Genomic DNA, 23,867 nt, shown 5'->3' with positions numbered 1-23,867 from the left:
GATGCTTTCTCTAGACGCCTGAACAGGTCCAGAATGCACCCCTGTCCTATGGTAGGGTCTGGGCGGGTTCACTGCAAGATGGACACATTTGCTTAGTTAAGAAAAGAATGAAAAGTGCTAAAACATGTGAAAGCAAGCTGTGGGTGGAAGAATTCAACAGAAACATACATTATTTCACGCGCCGTTGTCTAAGACCACGCTTAACAAGAACTGATTGCTTCTCACCGCTTTGTGGGCACAATGTGGGCATCTCTGTGTCTTTTAGTCTGTATTCAGTGGTGAGGCACACACACACACACACACACACACACACACACACGGCTGAGGAGCCAGAGTACCAGAGAGAGGTAGACCCACAGAGATGACGGTTCCCCCCTTATGGGCAGCGCCTCTGACCTCCAGAATGGAGGCGCTCTAGAGAGGATTGCTCCAGGCTGTACACTCAAGAGAAAAGAGACGAGAAAAAGTAGGGAAATAAAAAGAGAGAGATACTGTTTCTCTCTCGCTCTCTCACTCACTCACTCTCTCGAGGCCAAGGGAGAGAGAGAAAGAGAAAGAGAATTGCCTCATGATTGTCTGCTGTTCAGACAATACCCTATTCACAGTCAAAATTGCATCCCGATAAAGCTTTTTCCTTGAGGACTGGTCTGAATAGCCCACGCTGTGGCTGATTCAAAAGAAGAGAACTTGTCAAGGCTGCCATTAAATGACAACTTATTGCTTTATTTATAAATGGTTGATGCGTCAATACACACATAATACAACAGTCACGTAAGAATCCATGTATGCCGCTACTTTTGTTGTTCATACATCTTGAGTCTAATCCTTTAAAAAGAGTTTGCCTCACAAAAGCACATTGTATTACTAAGACCGTCGCAGTGTAGCTGTTCACTAAAATATGAATCATTTTTTAAAGTTCTAAATTATTCATTATCCTCCATTGAAAAAAGAACAAAAGTGAAAAAAAAATCCTTTTTTTTTCTGTTTACCTCCCCTGCTAACTATCCACCAGCTGAGGTTTGTGTGTGTGTGTGTGTGTGTGTGTGTGTGTGTGTGTGTGTGTGTGTGTGTGTGTGTGTGTGTGTGTGTGTGTGTCTGAGGTTCATCCAGTTCATTTCTGCCACTAGATGACAACCCAATTAGCAGCCTCCTTCATTAGCAGCCCCTCTCTACAGGCCTCACTCTTCCTGTTCACACAGACATAACAAAATAACAATAAACAACAAGAATGGGAGCATTCAGAGAATGCAAACCTCCGCCTTGTGACCTTGACCTTTGACCTTGACATCTGAAAATCTAATCAATTAGTGCCATTATATTAACCAATCTCCCCACAAAGTTTGAGGGAAATCGGTCCATGCGTTTCTGCGTAATCCTGCTGACAAACAAACAAACAGACAAACAAACAAACAAACATACAGGGGTGAAAACATAACCTCCTTGGCGGAGGTAATAAATCAATTTAAAATGTACTCTTTGGACAATTGTCTTTTAGTTTTAGAAAGAAGCTGTGAGAATTGTTGAGGTTCTACTGAATTGAGGCAAAACAAATGACATGAAATTCAATGTAATATATAATAGAAATAACAATTGAAATTGTGATCTGGAATATCCTTTTTGCTTCTATCATAGATCTCTGATGGCTGCAGGTTAAAAGAGAGAGATAAAGAAAAGGGAAAGAAAGGAAGTAAAGCGACTCAAATCCCATTTGCATTGAACTGAGATGAAAGGCCTTCATGAGGAATAGGCTTCTGATTCTCATTACAGGATCGTTTGCCAAAACAACGGCCTCTGATGACATCACATTGAAATATGAAACACTTTGCAGATATAGAATAAAAGCCCTCACATCCAACAGATAGAGCTTCATCAGATAAAATGATGCTACTTGATAATGCATACAGCCTCCCGGTGAACGGATTAGTGCAGCAATCAGGCTTGTGGTCGTTACTCTTTCCTGGAACCCACCAGCAGTGCAGATGGGATTTTTGAACTGGGGGGGACGCTACATTTTTTAAAACTTTATTTACTGATGATTGTCACCTTACGTAGGGGGAGAGTGGTGGGGACGGATCGGGGTCACTATGAATCTGGGGAGGACATGTCCCCCCCCCGTCCCCAGTGCTATCTGCGCCCCTGGAAGCCAGTGTATTCTGCTTAGAAGGAAGTGTCACGAAATACCTGACTATACACTGATCATTTGTTTTGAAACCGCTTCAAAACAGTGAATGGAGACTGAACCTACAGTGTATGTGGAAGTGAATGGGCGTCTCTAAGTCATAGAACGGCTTTCCTCCAAGGGATTTCATTCAAACACATTCATTTCTTTACGAGACAATCATCAGCGGTCACGGACATGTTTTGTGTGGACAACATGGCACTCAGGTTCTGCATTGAACTTGGCAAAACTGATTTGAGTCTTCTGGATTCCAGGAATGGAAGTAGGTCGCAGACCACACTCACACACACACACACACACACACACACACACACACACACACACACACACACACACACACACACGCTCAAGGACTCTGTGTAGTTCAGCGGGCGTCACACACTCTCACACACACACACACACACACACACACACACACACACACACACAGACACACTCAAGGACTGTGTAGTCCTCCTTTGAACCATACAGTACAGTGTTCATCCTTTGACAGTGAAGCAAAGGGGAGCCTGATTAAATATAGCTGCTCTCAAAGGTGCTAAGATAAAACCAAGGAGGTACGTATATATATAATATAAACACAAAACATGTCCATGACCGCTGATGATTGTCTCGTAAAGAAATTAATGTATTTGAATGAAATCCCTTGGAGGAAAGCCGTTCTATGACTTAGAGACGCCCATTCACTTCCACATACACTGTAGGTTCAGTCTCCATTCACTGTTTTGAAGCTGTTTCAAAACAAATGATCAGTGTATAGTCAGGTATTTCGTGACACTTCCTTCTAGCATGAGCTTTTGCCTGTCCAATGTATTGAAAAGTGACAAAAGCACAAGGTTACTACACTTTCTTTGTTACGGTCAGGAGAAGGATTCATGTTCTTGGGGTTCATGAGATTCACTGTCCCAGATGAAAGCTGGATCCACACCAGATCAGGACATCATCTGTTGCTGATGTGAAGGTCATTAACCATGATGATGTCACTGGAATTACATTTTAAAGACTGCTTCACGACCGTAACAAGGAAAGTGTAGTAACCTTGTGCTTTTGTCACTTTTCAATACATTGGACAGGCAAAAGCTCATGCTTCTCATTCACGACAAAAATCCATTTGCTTCTTCACACACCCGACACTGTGCTCACACAATCTGAAAACCAATACTGCCATGATGTGTGTATGGGTGTGTGTGTATGGGTGTGTGTACGTGTGTGTGTACGTGTGTGAAAGGAAGAGAGACAGGGAAAGAAAGAAAAATGGAGTGTGTGTGTGTGTGTGTTTGTGTGTAAGAGTGGGGTTAATGGAGATTGTGTGTATGTGCGCGCGCACACACACACATACACACAGTCACACACACACAGTCACACACACACACACACACAGTCAGTCATATATGCCAGCTCATTTCCTAAAGCCAGCAGACCTCATTACAACACACTTACACTTACATTCCAAACGTGTAATTTGCTTCTAGCCTATAAGGACCATTACATTATCAGCATGTTCCACATGTACAGAAAGCCAACAGACACATTTGCCGGCTACAATCAATTTCTCTCTTTGCTGGGTCAATGCCGGGTTGAACATCATTGCCTTTTTTTAATTAAATATGATTGATTGGACGATGGAATTAGCTGCAATACAAATGTGCATAAATAAATTCATTCTTTTAACTCGCTCCAGTCTGTTCAGTTTCTGAGCATGGTGCGGAAAGGAGACATTCTTTTGAGTGTCAATTTTGCTGTGTTGGCGCCCTCTTCTGGTGCCGGAGGGTACAGTAACACTTTTTTGAACACCAAAAATGTTTAACGCAGTGAAGTTGTCAGCTTTAGGTAACACATGTTGAAGCCATCGCTGAGTTCTCATGCCACTGAGTTCAAGCTCTGGTCACGTGTGTTGTCGTTCCTGCTCTCGCTTTTCAAAAAACACTTTGGACTCTGTGAGAGAATTTTTTTGGGATCTCTGTGGTTTGGATTTTTGCCAAACTGGATCTTGGACTTTGTGTGTTTTCTCTGCCTGGTCTGTGAGCTTCATACATTTTTCCCTGTTCATATTCTTTGGCTACTTTTTTTTAAAAGCACTCTGGATTTCCCTTGTCTTAACCTTGTTCATGGATTATTGTGAATTATCAGAACTGTCTTGCTTTAATATTTCCTACCTTTCTGTTCCGTTAAAAGGAGCTCATTGAAACCTAAAGATCATTTACAAGAACTTGTTTATTGAGTCGACTTTTGGGTCCAAGCTCACAATTCTGGTCTCAGCGAGATGCTATATAACACACATCGATAATGGCAGACTTAATTTCCATTGTTCTGGTCCTCAATATGATTCCCCTTCACCAAGTGATTTTCACTCACACACTCACACACACACACACACACACACACACACACACACACACACACACACACACACACACACACACACACACACACACACTGCTTAGAACCCCTAACACAGCTCCACTCTCCTCTTTTAGACCCAGAGCCAGGAGACAGCAGGGACGATCAAGAGACAGTCAGCCCAGCTGCATCAGTTCCTGTGAGGGGAGGCCGAGAGAGAGAGAGAGAGAGAGAGAGAGAGAGAGAGAGAGACAGAGTGAGAGAGACAGAGTGAGAGAGAGAGAGAGACAGAGTGAGAGAGACAGAGTGAGAGAGAGAGAGACAGAGTGAGAGAGACAGAGTGAGAGAGAGAGAGAGACAGAGTGAGAGAGACAGAGTGAGAGAGAGAGAGAGACAGAGAGAGAGAGAGGGGGAGACAGAGAGAGAGAGAGAGACAGAGAGAGAGAGAGACAGAGAGAGAGAGAGAAACACAGAGAGAGAGAAACAGAGAGAGAGAGACAGAGAGAGAGGGAGAGAGGGGGAGACAGAGAGAGAGAGAGAGAAACAAAGAGAGAGAGGGGGGAGAGAGAGGGAGAGAGGGGGAGACAGAGAGAGAGAGAGAGAGAGAGACAGAGAGAGAGGGGGGGAGAGAGAGGGAGAGAGGGTCTACCCAGCTGCATCAGTTCCTGTGTGGGGAGGAGGCCAGGCTGGCTGCCCTGTGTGGGGAGGAACAGAAGGCCACAACGTCCCTGAGGGATAGGATCCATCAGCCCACCAGTGTGTGTGTGTGTGTGTGTATAAGTAAGTTCATCAGGCTCTGGTGGAAATAACACATTTTGCCTATTGACAATTCAGAAAGATTGTCTAACAGCAGTGCTAATCCGAATATTTCCAAAAACCTAAATGAAAGGTGTGGGTACTTCCCCTCTCATTTAAACATTTGCACTCCACCATAGCTTTCATATATTAGCCATTACATTCCTCACATTTCATCAACGAGCCGCTCTCCTGAACTGCTCTCCTCACTCACTCACTCACTCACTCACTCACTCACTCACTCACACACTCACTCACTCACTCACTCACTCACTCACTCACTCACTCACTCACTCACTCACTCACTCACTCACTCACTCACTCACTCACTCACTCACTCACTCACTCACTCACTCACTCACTCACTCACTCACTCACTCACTCACTCACTCACTCACTCACTCACTCACTCACTCACTCACTCACTCACTCACTCACTCACGCACGCACGCACGCACGCACGCACGCACGCACGCACGCACGCACGCACGCTCGCTCGCTCGCTCGCACGCACGCACGCACGCACGCACGCACGCACGCACGCACGCACGCACGCACGCACGCACGCACGCACGCACGCACGCACGCACGCACGCACGCACGCACGCACGCACGCACGCACGCACGCACGCACGCACGCACGCACGCACGCACGCACGCACGCACGCACGCACGCACGCACGCACGCACGCACGCACGCACGCACGCACGCACGCACGCACGCACGCACGCACGCACGCACGCACGCACGCACGCACGCACGCACGCACGCACGCACGCACGCACGCACGCACGCACGCACGCACGCACGCACGCACGCACGCACGCACGCACGCACGCACGCACGCACGCACGCACGCACGCACGCACGCACGCACGCACGCACGCACGCACGCACGCACGCACACACACACACACACACACACACACACATATTCAAACACAGCTCACCCAGACTGAGATAGCCAGACGTCCCAGGCACTGCCTGCCTACCCTGAGCTCCATCCTCGGCCATGTGGAGGTCGGCTGCCGGAGCTCCTGGACCCTAGGATTGGCCTGGTCTTTTTGATAATGATTGTGTCATACACAGTGCCTTCCAGAGTTATTGGCACCTTTCTTCAATGAGTCGATTAAAATGTCCCTTTCAGTTTATCAAATGTCTTCAGTCATTTTTTTTTCATCTTTTTTTCTGAAAAACATGCGTGTCATAATTATTGCCACTCCTCTGAATGGAGGAAAAGACAATGGCAGTTCTCAGAGACTCTGATAATGGAGTGGTCACCAGCATAAGGCAAGCACAGACTCACCTGGTGTGCTTTAGTAGTGGGTTGACGATGGTAAACAAGAGGCAGCTTGGGTTGGAGAATAATGGTTGTGTGACGTGCACAGCTCAATACACGTAACATAAAGGGGAGACCACGCAGAATTTATAATATAATAATAATATAAGTGATTTATTAAGGGTTACAGTTATAGATATATATATATAATAATTATAGCGAACGTGTGGTGGATGTCAGTGTAGTGAAGAGAAACAAAAGATGTGATGTAACTTCAGTTAAATGGTAATATTAACAAACAACGACGATAAACCAAAACCAAAACCAAAACCAACGACAACTCCAAATTCCTATCACTATCCAAATAACCACAATCCAACAGCACAATCATCCACAGCTCCAATCCAACGCTCCTTGACTGCCATCTGTTCAGGGCTTTTGTAGCCCATCCAATTCATGGAGTACACCTGTTCCCAATCACCTCCTTCACCTGTTCCCAATCACCTGCTTGAAAGACAGACAGGTATGCAAATACATTGGGGTGGGGCATAGACCCGCCAGGGTCGTGACATCCCCCCCCTTAAAACAGAAGCCCACCTCAGTGGGATTCTGCACCATCAAAAAAAAAACATTTTCCTAAACCATCCAATTCATATATTCACCTATTCACTCACACGCTCAACACTCATCCAGCTCACCAGTCATACAACCTATTTCCCCTCAGCAATTCCGGGCCCTGGAAAAGCAGTTTAAGAGGGACAAGGGAGAAGACATGAGAGGAGAGAAATTAATTAAGCATGCGATCAACATTAGAACACAACCACTCCCCACAGTGTGGGACAATGCAATAGTCCATTCAACCGTTCTCTTTTCCTGTGAGGTGTAAACCCACTGTAGAACAGTTTAGTCTGGCCCTTCTCCACCCGAAACTGGGCCTCGCCTTCCAGAACTTTCCTTTTCTTGGTCCGTAGCTGCATTGTCAAATCCTCAAACTGAGGGTCTCTCTCTGATCTCTTGATGTGGAGGTCTTTAATCCAGCGCTCATAGTCTGCCAACTCAATGTCCCAGAGAGAGCTCTGCTTAGCATCCCTGTGACGCTTCTTGAGCTCCTGTGCAGTCCCCTGGAGATGCTGCTCCTGTTTGCGCAGCTGACACTTGAGTTCCTCCATCTGCCCGACGTTATTCTGCAGAGTGTCCAGTTCAACCATCAGGTCCTCATAGTCCGCAGCCCTTGGAATAATATCCTTAATTGAACTCGAAAGTTTGTCTCTCTCAGCTTTTAAAGCCCCCACCTCTTTGGTCAAAGCAACAATGTCCTTTCTTCTCTTAACCAGCTCTTTTTTGGCCTTCACAGCAACAGCTTTTATTTTGTTCATCTTTTCCTCTCTTTCTTTGCTTTCCTTTTCCAGTGTTGCAATCTTCTTCATGCCATGTTCACTGGAAGCAGCATCCCTCTGAGTCACCTGCTGTAACATAGCCATATCCTCTTTCAGCTGTGTCAAAAGGGATTCTTTCTCTTGCATGACAGACAGTGGCACAAACTCAACATCTATGGCCGCTTGAATTTTTTCAAACTCTTCTCTCTGCACCTCAATTTCCTTCTGCAGCTTACCAGTGACCTCCTGCTCTGATTGAAACTTGAGGAGGGCTTCCTTTGCCTTCTCCTCCGCTCCAGCAACGGCCCTGCTCAGCTTGCCTGTGACTGTTTCATGGTCACTGAGGCTAATATAGTCTTTTACCAACATAGTCTTAACATTCTCAAGCTCCCCTTTCACCATTTCACTTCCTTTCTTCACCTCCTGCAAACTCTGCTTCAAGTTCATATTCTCAGCCAACAACTCCCTCAGCTCCTCTTCTGTGCTCTTTAACTGACGATCAGGTGCTGCACATTCCACCCATTTTGGTGATTCGTAGTCATCCTCCTCCCGCTTTTTCTGAGCCTGTTTTATTTTCTCGATTTCATCCCATTCTTTTTTCATTTCAGCTCTCAGCTTTTCCCTTTCAACCTCCCTTTTAGCTTCGTCAGCTTTCATACGTTCCTTCAGCCTCTCAAACTCAAACGCACTCATACACTGCAGTATGCACAGCGCGATTTTCTCGCAGCGCACGCCAAGAGCTGCAGTCACTTTAAAAAATGACTTTTCTCCTTCCACGGTCACCCAACAAAACCAAAAGTTACCAACTAACAATTTTTCCGCGTGTCTCCCCAATTTAGAAATAATTGTTTGCTGCACCGGCAGTTTATTGCCCAACAGCAACGACAGTCAAACGCACAATCAATCTACCAGGTTTAACACAACAGTTCCCCAAAAGGTGGATGAAAAGTTGCCTTACCAAATTCCGGAAAAGATCTCGGCCCGAGCCCCCATTATGTGACGTGCACAGCTCAATACACGTAACATAAAGGGGAGACCACGCAGAATTTATAATATAATAATAATATAAGTGATTTATTAAGGGTTACAGTTATAGATATATATATATAATAATTATAGCGAACGTGTGGTGGATGTCAGTGTAGTGAAGAGAAACAAAAGATGTGATGTAACTTCAGTTAAATGGTAATATTAACAAACAACGACGATAAACCAAAACCAAAACCAAAACCAACGACAACTCCAAATTCCTATCACTATCCAAATAACCACAATCCAACAGCACAATCATCCACAGCTCCAATCCAACGCTCCTTGACTGCCATCTGTTCAGGGCTTTTGTAGCCCATCCAATTCATGGAGTACACCTGTTCCCAATCACCTCCTTCACCTGTTCCCAATCACCTGCTTGAAAGACAGACAGGTATGCAAATACATTGGGGTGGGGCATAGACCCGCCAGGGTCGTGACAGTTGCCAGTTGTGGGATTGAAAAGCTTATAAAACGAAAATTGAAAAACCCATCCTACTTTCTACAGAGGTGGAGCTACCTGTTGTTCTTTCTGTCTCTCGGTAATCTCTATCCAAGTTTTTTTTTTTTTTCATTGAAAAGAGCATCTTAATTCGTAGTTCACTGAGTGGCATATATGTCCAATGTCCCCTTAGCACAGCATACTTCCTACATTTACTACATTGTGGCTCCTGGACCATGGGTTGTGTTTACTAACACTGTGGCAGAGAGGACTTGGCTGAAAAACTGGATCCACTGGATAGTTAGGATGTCACACAGAACAAGGTTGCAACCAACAGCTCAGATTTCACCGCCAACTATGAGGAAGAGAGGCTACGCAAATCAGGAAGTCAGCCAAAACCACTGCAGGGGACCAGAAGCGAAACCTCTTCTCATCCGTGGCGTGACTATATCCAGCAGCTCGATCTCTCCTCCGCGTATTTATTTTTCAAAGCTCAGAGATCGAAGCTCAGAGATCAAAGCTCAGAGATGTCTTTCAGCCCCTCGTCTCTGGAGGACGACCTGCAGTGTCCCGTGTGCTGTGAGGTCTTCACTGACCCGGTGGTGCTGGACTGCAGCCACAGCTTCTGCCGGTTCTGCCTGGATGCGTACTGGAAGGACCAGCCCAACAGGCCGTGTCCCGTCTGCCGACGGCACTTCCCTGGGAGGACCCCTCCAGCAAACCTGGCTCTCAGGAACATCGTGGAGGTCTACAACAGGGAGAAGGAGAGGGCAGGATGCAAACCGAGCGAGAGAGGGAATACGAAAGCGAGAGGAGGAGGAGGAGGATGTGGAGAACGAGGGAGGACGGAGAAAGGAGAGGAAGAGCAGGAGAAGGGTTGTTGCAGCCTGCATGGGGAGAGGCTGCTCCTGTACTGTGAGGTGGACCAGGAGCCCATCTGTGTGGTGTGCCAGGTGGGCAAGAAGCACAGCGGGCACCGCGTGAGCCCCGTGGAGGAGGCCGCCCAGGAGCGGAGGGTAAGGGGGGGAGATCGGAGCCAGGCTAGGGCCAGAGGCAGTCTAGCATCAGACAAACAATTCAGAAACAATTCATACTTGATACGATACGATAGCCTCTAGACACATTCCAGAGGTTTCATAGAAAGTAAAAGTCTACCACATGTAAAGCGATAATTAATGATTTAAAAAGTATTGAAACTGACAAACCAGTGGCTGAAACAACTTTGTGTGGCATGTCTGACATATAAAGTTTAAAGTGAATATACACCTTTATCATCTTGCCACGCACCTTGATCCATCTATAAACAGACTTTTACATGTTTTATTATGCCCTCGCTCCCTCTCTCCTGTTATCTCTCCTTTACTCTCTGCCTCCTACTCTACCACCCGTTTGATGTGGTTCCTTTCTTTCTTTTTCGTTCTTTCTCTTTCTTTCTTTCATTCTTTCATTCTTTCTGTCAGGAGGAAGTCAGATCCTTCCTTAGTCCGCTCCGCGCCAGACTGGACACATTCAGCAAAGTGAAGCAGGAATGTGTCAGAACGGCTCAGTACATAGAGGTGGAGTACACACACACACACACACACACACACACACACACACACACACACACACACACACACACACACACACACACACACACACACACTCACACTCACACTCACACGCACACGCACACGCACACGCACACGCACACGCACACACACACACACACACACACACACACACGCACACACACACACACACACACACACACACACCTAACACACACTCACACACACAAATGAAAGTAAATCTGCACCGTGAATCATTTCCTCTACGACAGCTACTTGTCCTCAAATCAACACACCAAGAGCTTTTGCCCAGAGGCCACCTTGAGCTCGATAGGAAACTGTTTTCAATTACATGGACAGGACATTCTACAGGTTTACAAGCACTGCTTGCCTTGACAAAGACTGTGTGTGTTTAGAGTCACTATTTTTCAGATTTCAGTTCATTTTCTTTTTCGGCTGCATTGAGTCCATCTGTGAAGCACAGGCACAATGGATTATTTGAAGAGCTGAATTTGAGATCTAGAGAGTAATCAAGTTGTGAAACATTATGATGGCTTAGGAGAGACTCCCCTTGGGAGGTTGAGATAGCGCACCACTACTGCATTTTGATGTGCAGAGAACAGGGACCAGAGGGTGCACTTAGAACGCAGGAACACACACACAATGAAACCCATTTTTTTTTCTCCCTACCTTTTAGACACAGGAAAGTAAGACCCGGGCTCAGATAGCACAGGCCTTTGAGGAGTTACATCACTTCCTGCGCCTGGAGGAAAATGCCAGGATTGGCCAGCTGGAGGAGGAGGCGGAGCTGAAGAACATGATCATGACGGAGAAGGTGAAACACCTGAGCAGGAAGACAGAGGCACTGACACACACCATCAGTCAGGTGGAGGGAGAGCTGGAGGCACGGGACGCCATCTTTCTCCAGGTAAACAAGAACATGTTTACAGGTCCATGCATGCCGGGTGTCTGGGCTGGTCTTAAGCATGCTCTTTGATGCATTGCAAACCAACAAGCTACCACACTATACGCTATAACTCCTGTTGAGCAATCACACTTTAGCATTTTCCTGCCGAAATGCATCTCTAGTTTACTTTTATCTTTTTCTCTGAAGCACCCGGAGCAAATAAGGCACTTCATAAATAAACTAAAGAGCGTGTTCGCCATGGTAACTAGTAAAGGATCAACAATTGGATCCTTAATTTATTTATTTTTAATAAAGGATCCTTAATTTCCCTCGGGATAAATAAAGTATCCATCTATCTATCTATCTAATTGCGTAACCCATGCTGAAGGTCAAAGCTCCCCCCACATTGCCGAGTCATGTTTAAGTTCAGCTTTTGTGACTCAGCGGTTTATTCTTGCAGGTCATTTGGGTGCCCAATGCTACGTGTTCTTTGTGTAAATGACTCAAGGTTGTTCAGAAGCACCTGTGAGGTAATGGTTTTACTGTTTACTGATGCGTGACTCTTTTTTTCTTCCTGTAGGCCTACAGCAAACACAAAGAAAGGTACAGTAACCGCTGTTATGTTTATCTTCAACTGTCCTGTCCTTCGTGTTCTCTGGTAATGTGTGTGCATGTGTGTGTGTGTTTGTGTGTGTGTGTGTGTGTGTGTGTGTGTGTGTGTGTGTGTGTGTGTGTTAAAGCAGCAGTAAGGTGATTTGGTCTAAAACCAGCAGGCTAACTACCTAAAAGACATGCAAAACCTTGCAAATGCTACCAACAGCCCCATTGGCATTGATACAAGCTTGCTATCATGCTAACAGGAGTCTTTTGTTGATATATTTGGCAATGTAGTGCTGTGGTGGCTTTTCTTTCTTTTTGCGGGGTGTTTGGGCCCAAAACACAGAACAACATAGTGCACATCCTGGGTGTGTGGGACCAGAACACAGAACCACATAGTCAGGGACGTGCACAGGAGGGGGCTAAGGTTGCTTGGGCAACTGCCCGTTTGCCCTCCTCGACTGAAGTTGCCCCTCCGAATGAAATATATATATTTTTAAAATAGTATTACGCAAGCAGAACTTCATGCATGCCTAGATAAAATAATCGCGGTAGTGAGAGTTTAAAATGATATTGGCAAAATTTTGCGATCAGGGGATGGGGCAGCGGCGGTTAGTGAGAGTTTAAAATGATATTGGCAAAATGTGCGATCAGGGGACGGGGGCGTGGCAGCGGCGGTGACAAAAATGAACGTGTTGCCCCTTTTTGCCCCGTGCACGTCCCTGCAAATAGTGCACATCCTGGAGGGCTGGTGGGAATGAGTCATGTTCATTGCGTGGTGTTCAATTCTACGCCTCTCTCCATTAAACATTTGTTTTCATGGGAGCTTGCTTTCATGAACAGTCATTTCAAAAGCTAAGTACTCACTTATCATTCTCCTCGTTGGAGTCACAACTGTCAGCTTGCATCTCTGTAAAATTCAATGTATTAATTGATTGCATAAAGCAGTTGAGCTAGTTTCTCCATGATACTGACATCCTTATTGTTATATTGTTCTAACCCACTAAATTATATACTAATATACATTAAATATTTATGACATACTATAATATATTGCATGCTGCAGTTTATAACATAGTATGCTATTTTCTGTAATTACTACAAGACGATTTGTTAAGGCAACTTAAAAGAATTATCCAACTAATAGTAGATTTGAGCATTTAGTCTTGGACGTTCATGCTTCTGGTTTCCTTCTTTGAAGATCATGTCAGTATCTCCCTTTTTCAGCCTCAGAGAGAAGCTGTCAGGGCCGGAGCCAACTCTGGTGACAGGTGCTCTGATCAACGTGGCGTTTCACCTGGGCAACCTCAAGTTTAAAGTGTGGGAGAAGATGAAGGAGAATGTGGAGCTCTGTGAGTGCGTGTGACAAAGCCATCACATTAGCATTCATGTTTACACAACACATCATCCACGCAGATTATTTGTAGTTTTGGGGTGTGAGATGTAACCTGTGTTACCGGGTCTAAAAGTACAGAGTTTACAGTTTAGAGTTTTTGCAGTCTCATTCATTTTCTTTCTCTCTGTTGAAAACGTACTCTATTCACGCCTTAAGGTAACCATAGTAACCATCTACCCATCTAAGTTGTCTATAATTCTCCTTGGAATCAACATGTACTGTTTATCTATATATGAAGTATTTCCTTCAGGCAACATTAACTTTGTGGGCACCTATAAGCTATTGTACAGTACTTAATCAGTGAGCTGGGGTCATCTGTCAATCATCTCTGATGCCCCTCCCAGGTCCAGCGATCCTTGATCCCAACACCGCCGCCCCGTGCCTCGCCCTCTCCGACGACCTGACCAGCTTCCATGACGTGGGTCACCAGCCGGACGTCCCCGCCAACCCTGAGCGCTTCGACCAGTGTGTGTGTGTGCTGGGGGCGGAGCCTCTGGGCCCTGGCACACACATCTGGGAAGTGGAGGTTGGAGGGAGGGAGAAGTGGGACATCGGGGTGGTGCGGGAGTCCTCCAGCAGGAAGGGGGCGCTGCAGGTAAACCCCTCCAATGGCTATTGGGCGCTGGCACTCCGAGAGGGGGACAGGTACAGCGTCTCCACGGAGCCCGCCAGGGAGCTGAGTCTGAAGAGGAGGCCCAGCCGTGTCCGTGTTATACTGGACTACCAGCAGGGGGAGCTGTCTTTCTACAACGCTGCAGACATGGCCTTCATATTCACATTCAGTGACAGCTTCACTGAGAAACTGCTGCCGTTCTTTGCACCTGGCGTGACAAATGGGACCAGCGGTTCTAAGACAATAAAGGTCTCCCCGGCAACCATTACAGTGACTGTAGATCCCTGATTTCATTTTCATTTTCTTCTTTGAAAAAAAATTAGGGCCATGAGGGGTGATATTATTTTATGTTAATAGAAACATCCTCAACTGCCTTTTGTCGTGTGTGTATAAGTCTCTGTTAACTTTTTTTTTTATCTGCAATGTCTGGGAAGGGAACATTATCATTTCTACTCTGTCAGAAGTTCTTTTCCTTTTCTCTTGCTTCCTTCCTGTCTCTCCTGTAAACCAGGTTGGCCCTGAACCTGATTTGTTTCCAAAAGAATATATAACATCTATGTCTTAACTATGTCCTAAAGTTTTTTTCCCCATGATGTTTGTAGCTCCTTACTACTGTGACAGGTTATCTTAGTTGGAAGGGGTTAGTGCCATACATGAAAGTGATCTCTATAACATGTGTCTATTAAACATGCCTGTGTGATATGCCACAAACTGTGTTCATGCTTTTATTTCATTTCATTTTACCGCTAACTTGCGGTAAACACTGACAGATTTCTAGATTTTTCTATTTACTTGGTGTTGCCATGACGCAGCAGTTTCAAGAAGTGCAGCCTAAACCACTGTGGAAAGAGGCCAGATCCCACCTCTTATCATTTCAGCCCCAAATCCCTCTGTTGACCATAAACTCACATTAACCTCATCTTACCTTTTGTCAGCTGTTATCTACACTTTGACATTGTGTCAACAACACATGTCCCCCCCCCCCCTCCCCCCTTCTGTCTTACGTGTATAAAAGAGAGAGGGGTTGGGTCTGTGTTCACATTCAGCCCACAGCTCTTCACTCACACAGACAACATGAAGGCCTACCTGATCCTGATCGTCCTGCTGCCACTGTGCATGGGTATGTCTCCGTTTCTGATTTTACACACACACACACACACACACACACACACACACACACACACACACACACACACCATAGACTTCTTAATTGAATCCACCCGACACATAAATATGAGCTCTTCTTGACCGAACCGCTTTCAGACGCACACACTCTTTCTTGAACTCAGAACCAATACACTGAACACACACTGTTAGCGGTGTAGCCTTGACACACTCCAAATCCAATACATACACACGTTCCTAAGATGTGGTGGAAGACGGTGACGTGTGTGTGTGTGTGTGTGTGTGTGTGTCTCAGTGCATTAGTCAGATTTGATAAGGTTAGTCGACCCAGCAGAGTGGATTGATGAGTTAGTTTAAAGGCGGACTAGCGTTGCGTCACGGGTCATCTTGAAGTGAATAGATTGTCTCCGGTTGTGGACGTGGAGGTCATCCTCTGAGACCACTGCGATGGGGAAGAGTTCACTCTCGACTGTCAGACACTGACACTTGCTTTGCAGTCGTGTCTAAGCGCTGACTTTGACAATGTTTCAGCGCCAGTCAAGCTTTGAACTTTAAAAAACTCAAGCTCAAGCTCTCTGTGTTCTTTTCCTTCATTCTCTCCCCCACTCACTGTCACACACACACACACACACACACACACACACACACACACTCACTGTCTGAAATAGAACAGCAGCTCTGTGGCAATACTGTCAATCATCCTCCTGTCACATAGAGAAGATGTCTACAGCAGTACTCTGTCATTTCCTCCATCTTGTTTGACAGGCCAAACAATGAGACCCGTGGTGTCTTTTTGGGGGGGCGTCAAAGCCCACAGCACATCTGTCCTTCAGCAAATAAATGATTTATTTTTCCCCCAGTAGATTTAAAGGTCGGCGGAGCGATAGAAAAGTAAATAACTGTGCCGTCCTTCATCCTGTGTCTCTGCTGTACTCCCCTATGGTGCAATGACGGGTTGACAAACACCCTTTGAACACCATGTTCAGGGACGTTGACAAACAGTTGTTGAAGAGCTTACAGCACATTGAACAGATACTATAGGATGGAGGTTGAGTTTATAAAGCAATTTAACCAATCAGAACATATGTGAGCAAAGGCATATCCAGATTTGGGATTGTTATTATTCGCTTAAGAATAGTGAAAGAATGAGTGCTTCTTGCTTCGGTCGATTACGACACTGTTGAAACTCTCTTCTCTGATCTTTCAGGCGACTTTCAGATCCGATGCAAAGGGGAGGACTTCCTGATGGTCAGAGATATGACTCTGCAGTGCTCCAGCAAGACCCAACAGGCCTGCTATACCAGGAGTAAGTCACTGTGCACCAGCTAACTCGAACATCTAATACACAACAGGCTTTAAAGGGTCATATCACAACAGGGTGTATAGATAGAGAACACACACACACACACACACACACACAGACGCACAGACACACAGACACACAGACACACACACAAAATCACAACAGACAGAAATGGAATAGAATTATGGATAAGTTAATGACATTACATAAATGCATGCAAATTAAACTACATCCTATATTATATAACTATTCAATATAACATTTTTGTCTAAACAAGCACAAAGCTACCTTTTGAGTAATACATTTGTATTATAGTAACAGTAAAGACTAGATAGACTATCTTCTGACAGTATATTCTTAATCTCTCTCTCTCTCTCTCACACACTTAATCTGCTTCTGTCTTGTGTGTGTAAGTCTCTATAAGTTACTATTGTGTGTGTGTGTGTCTGTGTGTGCTTGTCTTCCATCCATCTACAGAGTCAGGGGAAAAGGGATGCGCCCGTCTGGAGTTGTGCAAGAGACCCGGCTGGACTTGCTGTCACGAGGACCTCTGCAATGCTTAACTCCTCCACCAGGGGTCACAACAGCATCAGTCCACTACGCATGGCAGCATAGACCAGTCCGTTTCAGTCTGCCCCCCCCCCCCCCCCCCCCCCACACACACACACACACTCTACGCATGTTTGGTCTGTATGCATCCTGTCACCCTACTGCCTACAGACCACTGCTCGTTAGCCTAATGGAGATGAATACAGTTACTGTTCCTTCCTAGTTCTCTTTGTACTGTTTGTTGAAAGAATATAAACATATGTGAAACAAGCTGGAATCCTTACTGTGCTTTCTGTGTGTGTGTGTGTGTGATGATGCTGAGTGTATTTCACTGGGCTGAGCTGGGGACTAGAGGCTGAGTTTTCCTTTCCTGCTGTGTTCAGGATTCTGTGATGCGCCAAGGTCTCTAAGGCTGGATGAAGTATTTTAGTACATCAAGAATGGCACTATCAGCCAACTGCTGTGACGTACCTGTGAAGGCTGTGTGTGTGTGTGTGTGTGTGTGTGTGTGTGTGTGTGTGTGTGCTACAGACGGCAATGTTAGCAGACAGCTCAATACACAGGTGTAACTGACTCGGAAAACACACACACATTTACTTATTATGTTCTGCCCGAAAGTTACATCTCCAGAACATTGTGTGTGTGTGTGTGTGTGTGTGTGTGTGTGTGGTACAGATGGCAATGTTAGCAGACAGCTCAATACACAGGTGTAACTGACTCGGAAAACACACACAACTACTAAATATGTTCTGCCCGAAAGTTACATCTCTAGAACATTCGGTGTGTGTGTGTGTGTGTGTGTGTTTGAGGGATGATTTTTGAAACACTCGGTTTTGCCGAGTCAGCAGCACATCTCTTAACCGGCAGCTTCCACAATTCACCTGTGCAGTCAATGACCTCAAGTTACATCTCCAGAACATTCTTTGTGTGTGTGTGTGTGTGTGTGTGTGTGTCTCTGTGTGTGTGTGTGTTTGTGTTTGTGTTTGAATTCACCTGTGCAGTCAATGTCCAGGTTGAGAAAGAGGCAGACACACTGCCAGAGAAAGTCAGATAAACACACATTAACACACACAACATAAACGCACACAGAGAGAAAGAAACACAGACAGACAAAGTGTGTGAAAGACAGACAAACAGAAAGAGAAATATAGCACAAACAGGGTATTTAAAGAAATCACCTCCTGAAGATAAGCAGAACTGCATTGTTTTGGTCTCTCCCCATTCAACTGGAGCTTATTATCACCTCCAGTCAATTGTAGAAGCCCTTACAAATGCACGTGAGTTCAGCAGTGACTGTCGTCAGTCCATATCCCTCGTCCGGGACACTATTTTTTTTTGTAAGGTATTTTACATTTGCTTTAAATTAAACCTTTTTTTTTACTAAATTCCTTTTACTTACATGATATTATTGCGGAAGTCTTCTAGAATATAAAATCAGATATTCCATTTGTTTTTAGTTAAGGGAAATGTACAAAAACATCAAGGCATGTCCGACAACTTAGAAAAGTCTAAAAGGCATTGGACTGTAGAGGGTTTTAAGGCTCAACTCCTGCTGTTCGGGGGTCTGTTTTGGTACCTTGATACTTTATCCCAGTCAGTCATTCTCCTTAATATTGCACTTCATGCCTTGTCATTTATTGTGATTTAATGTTTAATAATCCAACTCGTTATTGTGGAAACTCGTAAAATAAGCAGAACATTGCACAAACGCACACCAACTTGGCATTGCCATAGTTTTGAAACCAAGCAGAATTGCACATTACACGGGGTTAGTCCATAATATAGCAAATAACAAATCATCCGTATCACTCAAGCCTGATGTTGATATAGGTTTGGATGTCATTTCAAGAACCTTAAAGAGAAAAAGGTGTTTTAATCTGTGACTATCCAAAAACAAATGAATTCCCACAATTGCTCCTCAAAGAGAGGAAAACATATGTGATGAAAGGAAAGGGCACGAGACAGGCATCTTTTTTTTCATCTTTATTTTTATATTTTAAAATCTTCAGTATTTTTCTGCCCTTCGACAGGAATGCATGAGAGACAGATTGGCTCAAACATTGTCACAAGAAAACAATAAAAACAAAAACATTTTTTTCCCCTCCATCATTCGTTTTATGTCAGTTGTTATGACTGCAGCCATCAAAACCCGCCCGAGTTTACCGCCACCATCAAAACCATGACACCCTCTTTTCACTTCTTAAAAAAAGTAGGCCCCTTTTCACACCCAGTCATCTGGGTATGCAGCAATGCACTCTGGGAAAGGGGGCATATGGGCTAAAGGCCATTTGGAGTGATACCTCCCTCCCTCTTTCCCCTTCATTCTAGAACTCTCCATTCCCGGCTCATGAGCACAGGCCTGGCATTCTAGGACGTTCTAGAAGGTTTGCAATTTTCCACTCCTCTTTCTTTCTCTCTTTTCTTTTCCTCCGTTCCTTTCTTTTGTGTTGTATGTTTTGGATGTAAGCCCGTCATACACAGATACAAAGACACTGTCCAAGCCTTTGAGGAGAACAGACCATTTAAAAAAAGAGAACAGGACTACAGGTCCAGCTGCTAAACTCACACACTTAGACCATGCAGTCACACTCACACTCTCTCACACAAACACACTAACACACACACAATCACACTCTCTCACACAAACACACTAACACACACACAATCACACTCTCTCACACAAACACACTGACACACACACACGGCTGGCAAGTGAAGTAAACTTCCTGAATCCTGAAAGAGATGTGATGCAGTCATGTATCTGTGTGCATGTACGTGTGTGTGTGTGTGTGTGTGTGTGTGTGTGTGTGTGTGTGTGTGTGCACGCTTGTTTGAATGTAAGCATTTCCTTTCACACAGACACCCCTCAAGGCCTAAAACAATGAGCCCTCCCTCCCCAAGAAGAAGAACTTTTAAAAATATCAGACAGCCTCCTCCCGTCTGACCATACCCCACCACCCTCCTTCCCCAACCCCCATTCTTGCAAACAAAAAAAGGCAATTCATCGGAGAAACATTCAAGAGACGCGTCTCTGGGTTGAACTGATTGGTTGTGAGGGAGCTAGCCTGCACTCTTATTGGTTGCAACCACGCATGCATGCACGCATGCGAACACGCACACACACACACACACACACACACACACACAGGTAAGTCTCCCCCTCATCCCTGATGTTGAAAGGACCATGGTAACGGCCTCTTTGTTACAAAAAAAGCACAGGCACTGGAGTCCAGAAAAGAAGCTTGCAAATAGATCCTCCTGGCGAGGCAAGCAGAACAATAATCGGGAACAGTCCAGGGTGCCGTGGAACCGTACACGATGTTTAGAACCAACGAGCGCTGATCCACCTGTATTCCATTTCCAACATAAGAACAAAAAAGAACGGCGCCCTCTATTCCCCCTTCGGGTCAAAGAACGAGAAGGTGGCGCGAATGATCAAACAGAGGCTTTGACCCAGTTAGCGCCCAGTACCCCACCTCAAGCCGTCTACCCATCCAGGGAAGGGAAGAAGAAAAACCTGATATATACACACAGGCATATCATTATATACAGAGAGCAGCCACACTGTTAGAATGTACATCACAGAGGGGGAGCACCCAGAGGAGAGGGTGGGTTAGCCCACTCCGACTGCTGTGGGGGAGCATCCAGAGGATAGGGTGGGTTAGCCCACTCCGACTGCTGTGGGGGAGCATCCAGAGGATAGGGTGGGTTAGCCCACTCCGACTGCTGTGGGGGAGCACCCAGAGGATAGGGAGGGTTAGCCCACTCCCACTGCTGTGGGGGAGCACCCAGAGGAGAGGGAGGGTTAGCCCACTCCGACTGCTGTGGGGGAGCACCCAGAGGATAGGGAGGGTTAGCCCACTCCGACTGCTGTCTCAGCTAGCAAGGAAAGAAAAGAATGCATGAAAACAGAAACTACTTATTTTTTTCCCCAGAAATTCCACCCTTGCATCTGTGAGTAAAGAATATATTTGTTTTTAAAGAAAGATGGCTGGAGTTGTTGTTGGAGGAGGACAGGGGTAGGGTGAAGGAAGGAGGGAAGCTAGGTAGTTAGCCTAGCAGTTAAAAAACAAACAGACACACACTTCAACGAAGAGAAAACACAACAGTCCACCATACGAGAGCTTCATCTGTACACGTTCTTTAAAAGTAAAGCATTCAACTGACTGATCCTAGGTCCATCCAACGAATTCTACTGCACACACTGACCATGTCCATGCGTCTCTAACAACGGCGAGAATAGAAAAAGACTTCCCATGTCGCCTTGAGAAGATAACGAGCCCCGTCACAGAGGAATACCCAATCTGAAGTAGGGACAGCTAGAGTGCATTGGATCCCATTGGATGTTCTCCTCTCTTTAGTTTTTCCTCATTTAGTGTTCAACAGCCCCCTAATAGAACTGCCAATACATTCCTTGTCTAATGTCAAACATCACACTCCTCCTCTCTCTCTCCCTCTCTCTCTATCTCTCTCTCCCTCTCATTCATGTCATGCACTTTCTACTGTTTGTCTATCTCTGAACTCCATGCCTTTGTACAGAATCTTCATTCCTGCGGTCGCAATGATATCCCTCCATGAGAGAATTCCAAGCTCTGTTAGCGCACCGTTCATCTTTCCATACTGAGACCAAGCAGGCCAGTTTCTCTCTCTTTGTCCTTCTAAAACACAGACGTCAGTAGAAGATTAACACATGTCAAGATCTCTCTTTGACTATCCAAAACACAGACATAAGGAAATTAAATGTGTCAAATGTTAAAAAATTATCTCTCTTTATCTCACTCATTCAGTCCTTAACTAGCTCTATCTTTACAAAATAAAGATGCTGGGATGTGTGTAAGAAAGGTTTCTTTCTCCTCTGAGTAACAAGTCCTCTGTGATGTGTGTAAGAAAGGTTTCTTTCTCCTCTGAGTCACATGTCCTCTGTGGTGGCTGTGTATACCTTTCAGACAGATGCTGAGGTTCTGAAAAACAGCACGGACATTCAGATAAGTGTGTCTGTGTGTATAAGTGATTTGTGTGTGATAAATGTGTTAAAAGTGTCAGGAGGCTGGCTGGATGGATGGATGGATGGATGGATGGATGGATGGATGGATGGGAAGGTGGATGGATGGGAAGGTGGATGGATGGATGGATGGGTGGGTAGATCAGGGGGTTTACATTTTCACTTTTACAGCAACAGAGGTGTAAACGATGTCTCACAAACATTTAAGACTTTAATCACAAAAAAAAACACAAATAAGCTCAAACAAACAAACAAACTCATCACTCACTCGCCTCACTCATCTGCTAAATGGAGACCCTAACCCAACAAGAAAAAAACAACCAATAGGAAAACAACTGCGACCAGTGAAGTCCAAAGCTTTTGTACCCTTACAAAGACGATGGAAAGGGCTGGACTACAAAAATAAAGATAGAAATAAAGATTAAAGGTGACAAAGAGTCAAACCGGAAGCTCAGTAGCCGGTGTTATCCACAAACCAACACATAAGTCGTCTTATAGACAAGTCTAGGGGTGGGGGGGACAAACCTGGAGAGCCCATGAGACAGACCGGCAAGCCAGCTTCACACCAGCGTGAAGAGAAGCCATCTGCAGGAGATAGCATGAGGCTAGCATTATTCTGATGAGACACACTCCATTGCAAGACCTACTGCATTACCAACTGACACCCTAACAAAATGGAGGACAACAGTGATCATGTTGACATCATTGTGATTTTTCCCTTGGCTGGACCCAGATTGTGTTCATGGTTCATTGTGCTTCAGGCGAATCAGTGAAATGTGGTGGGTCAAAGCAGGAATGCTATGACTGTTAGCTGTTAGCATGGCAGTGAGACACATTCAAGACTGGACACTGGAGGTGTGGAGGGAAACTCCCCAGTCAAATTGGGTCTAGTCCAGTTAGCCTAGCTCAAAAACATGCATGGCTTTGAATTCATACATGTATGGTGGAGATGGAGACTGTCAATCGTACAAAGGAAGAGATTTAAACTTCAAAATATTAAAATCAAATATTATCTAGAAGGACTTTTTTATATTGTCTGTGCTAATGTTTGTGTGTTTGTGTGTATACTGCTATATGATGGTTTAAGTATGTGTTCACTGTGTGTGTGTGTGTGTGTGTGTGTGTGTGTGTGTGTGTGTGTGTGTGTGTGTGTGTGTGTGTGTGTGTGTGACGTGGTTAGTGTCACTTGCTTCTTGTTTCCGTCCCTCTCTCTCTCTGGGCAATCTCTGACCATACAAAACTTTTCTTAAACATTCTGTCCATCGAGTCTGAAAACAACAATATCCCTCTCTCTCCATCCATCTCTCTCTCTCTCTCTCTCTCTCTCTCTCTCTCTCTCTCTCTCTCACCATTCCAGAACACCACAACTTCTTTCAACAACAAA

The 23,867-nt window shown here is 45.2% G+C and overlaps 2 protein-coding genes across 2 annotated transcripts in view; one reads left to right on the top strand and one right to left on the bottom strand.

The window, feature by feature from the left end:
• Positions 1-9,968: 9,968 nt before the first annotated feature.
• LOC308373867 (nuclear factor 7, brain-like) lies at positions 9,969-14,792 on the top strand (the record flags this gene model as incomplete). Its single annotated transcript, XM_080849522.1, has 6 exons — positions 9,969-10,457; positions 10,902-10,997; positions 11,689-11,919; positions 12,479-12,501; positions 13,723-13,847; positions 14,236-14,792. 6 exons carry the CDS (start codon positions 9,969-9,971, stop codon positions 14,790-14,792), a joined length of 1,521 nt encoding a protein of 506 aa, XP_080705648.1.
• A 4,713-nt stretch (positions 14,793-19,505) lies between these two features.
• The window catches only part of eml4 (EMAP like 4), a 72,873-nt gene continuing 68,511 nt past the window's right edge, over positions 19,506-23,867 (bottom strand). Inside the window, 1 exon segment of the mRNA XM_080849006.1 lies at positions 19,506-23,867. This exon segment is cut by the window's right edge and continues 928 nt beyond it. The gene's annotated coding sequence lies outside the window, so the exon portion shown is untranslated.

The sequence above is a fragment of the Sprattus sprattus genome (assembly GCF_963457725.1).
Source record: "Sprattus sprattus genome assembly, chromosome: 12".
Taxonomy (NCBI): Eukaryota; Metazoa; Chordata; class Actinopteri; order Clupeiformes; family Clupeidae; genus Sprattus; species Sprattus sprattus.
This window is presented reverse-complemented; position numbering and strand designations above follow the sequence as displayed.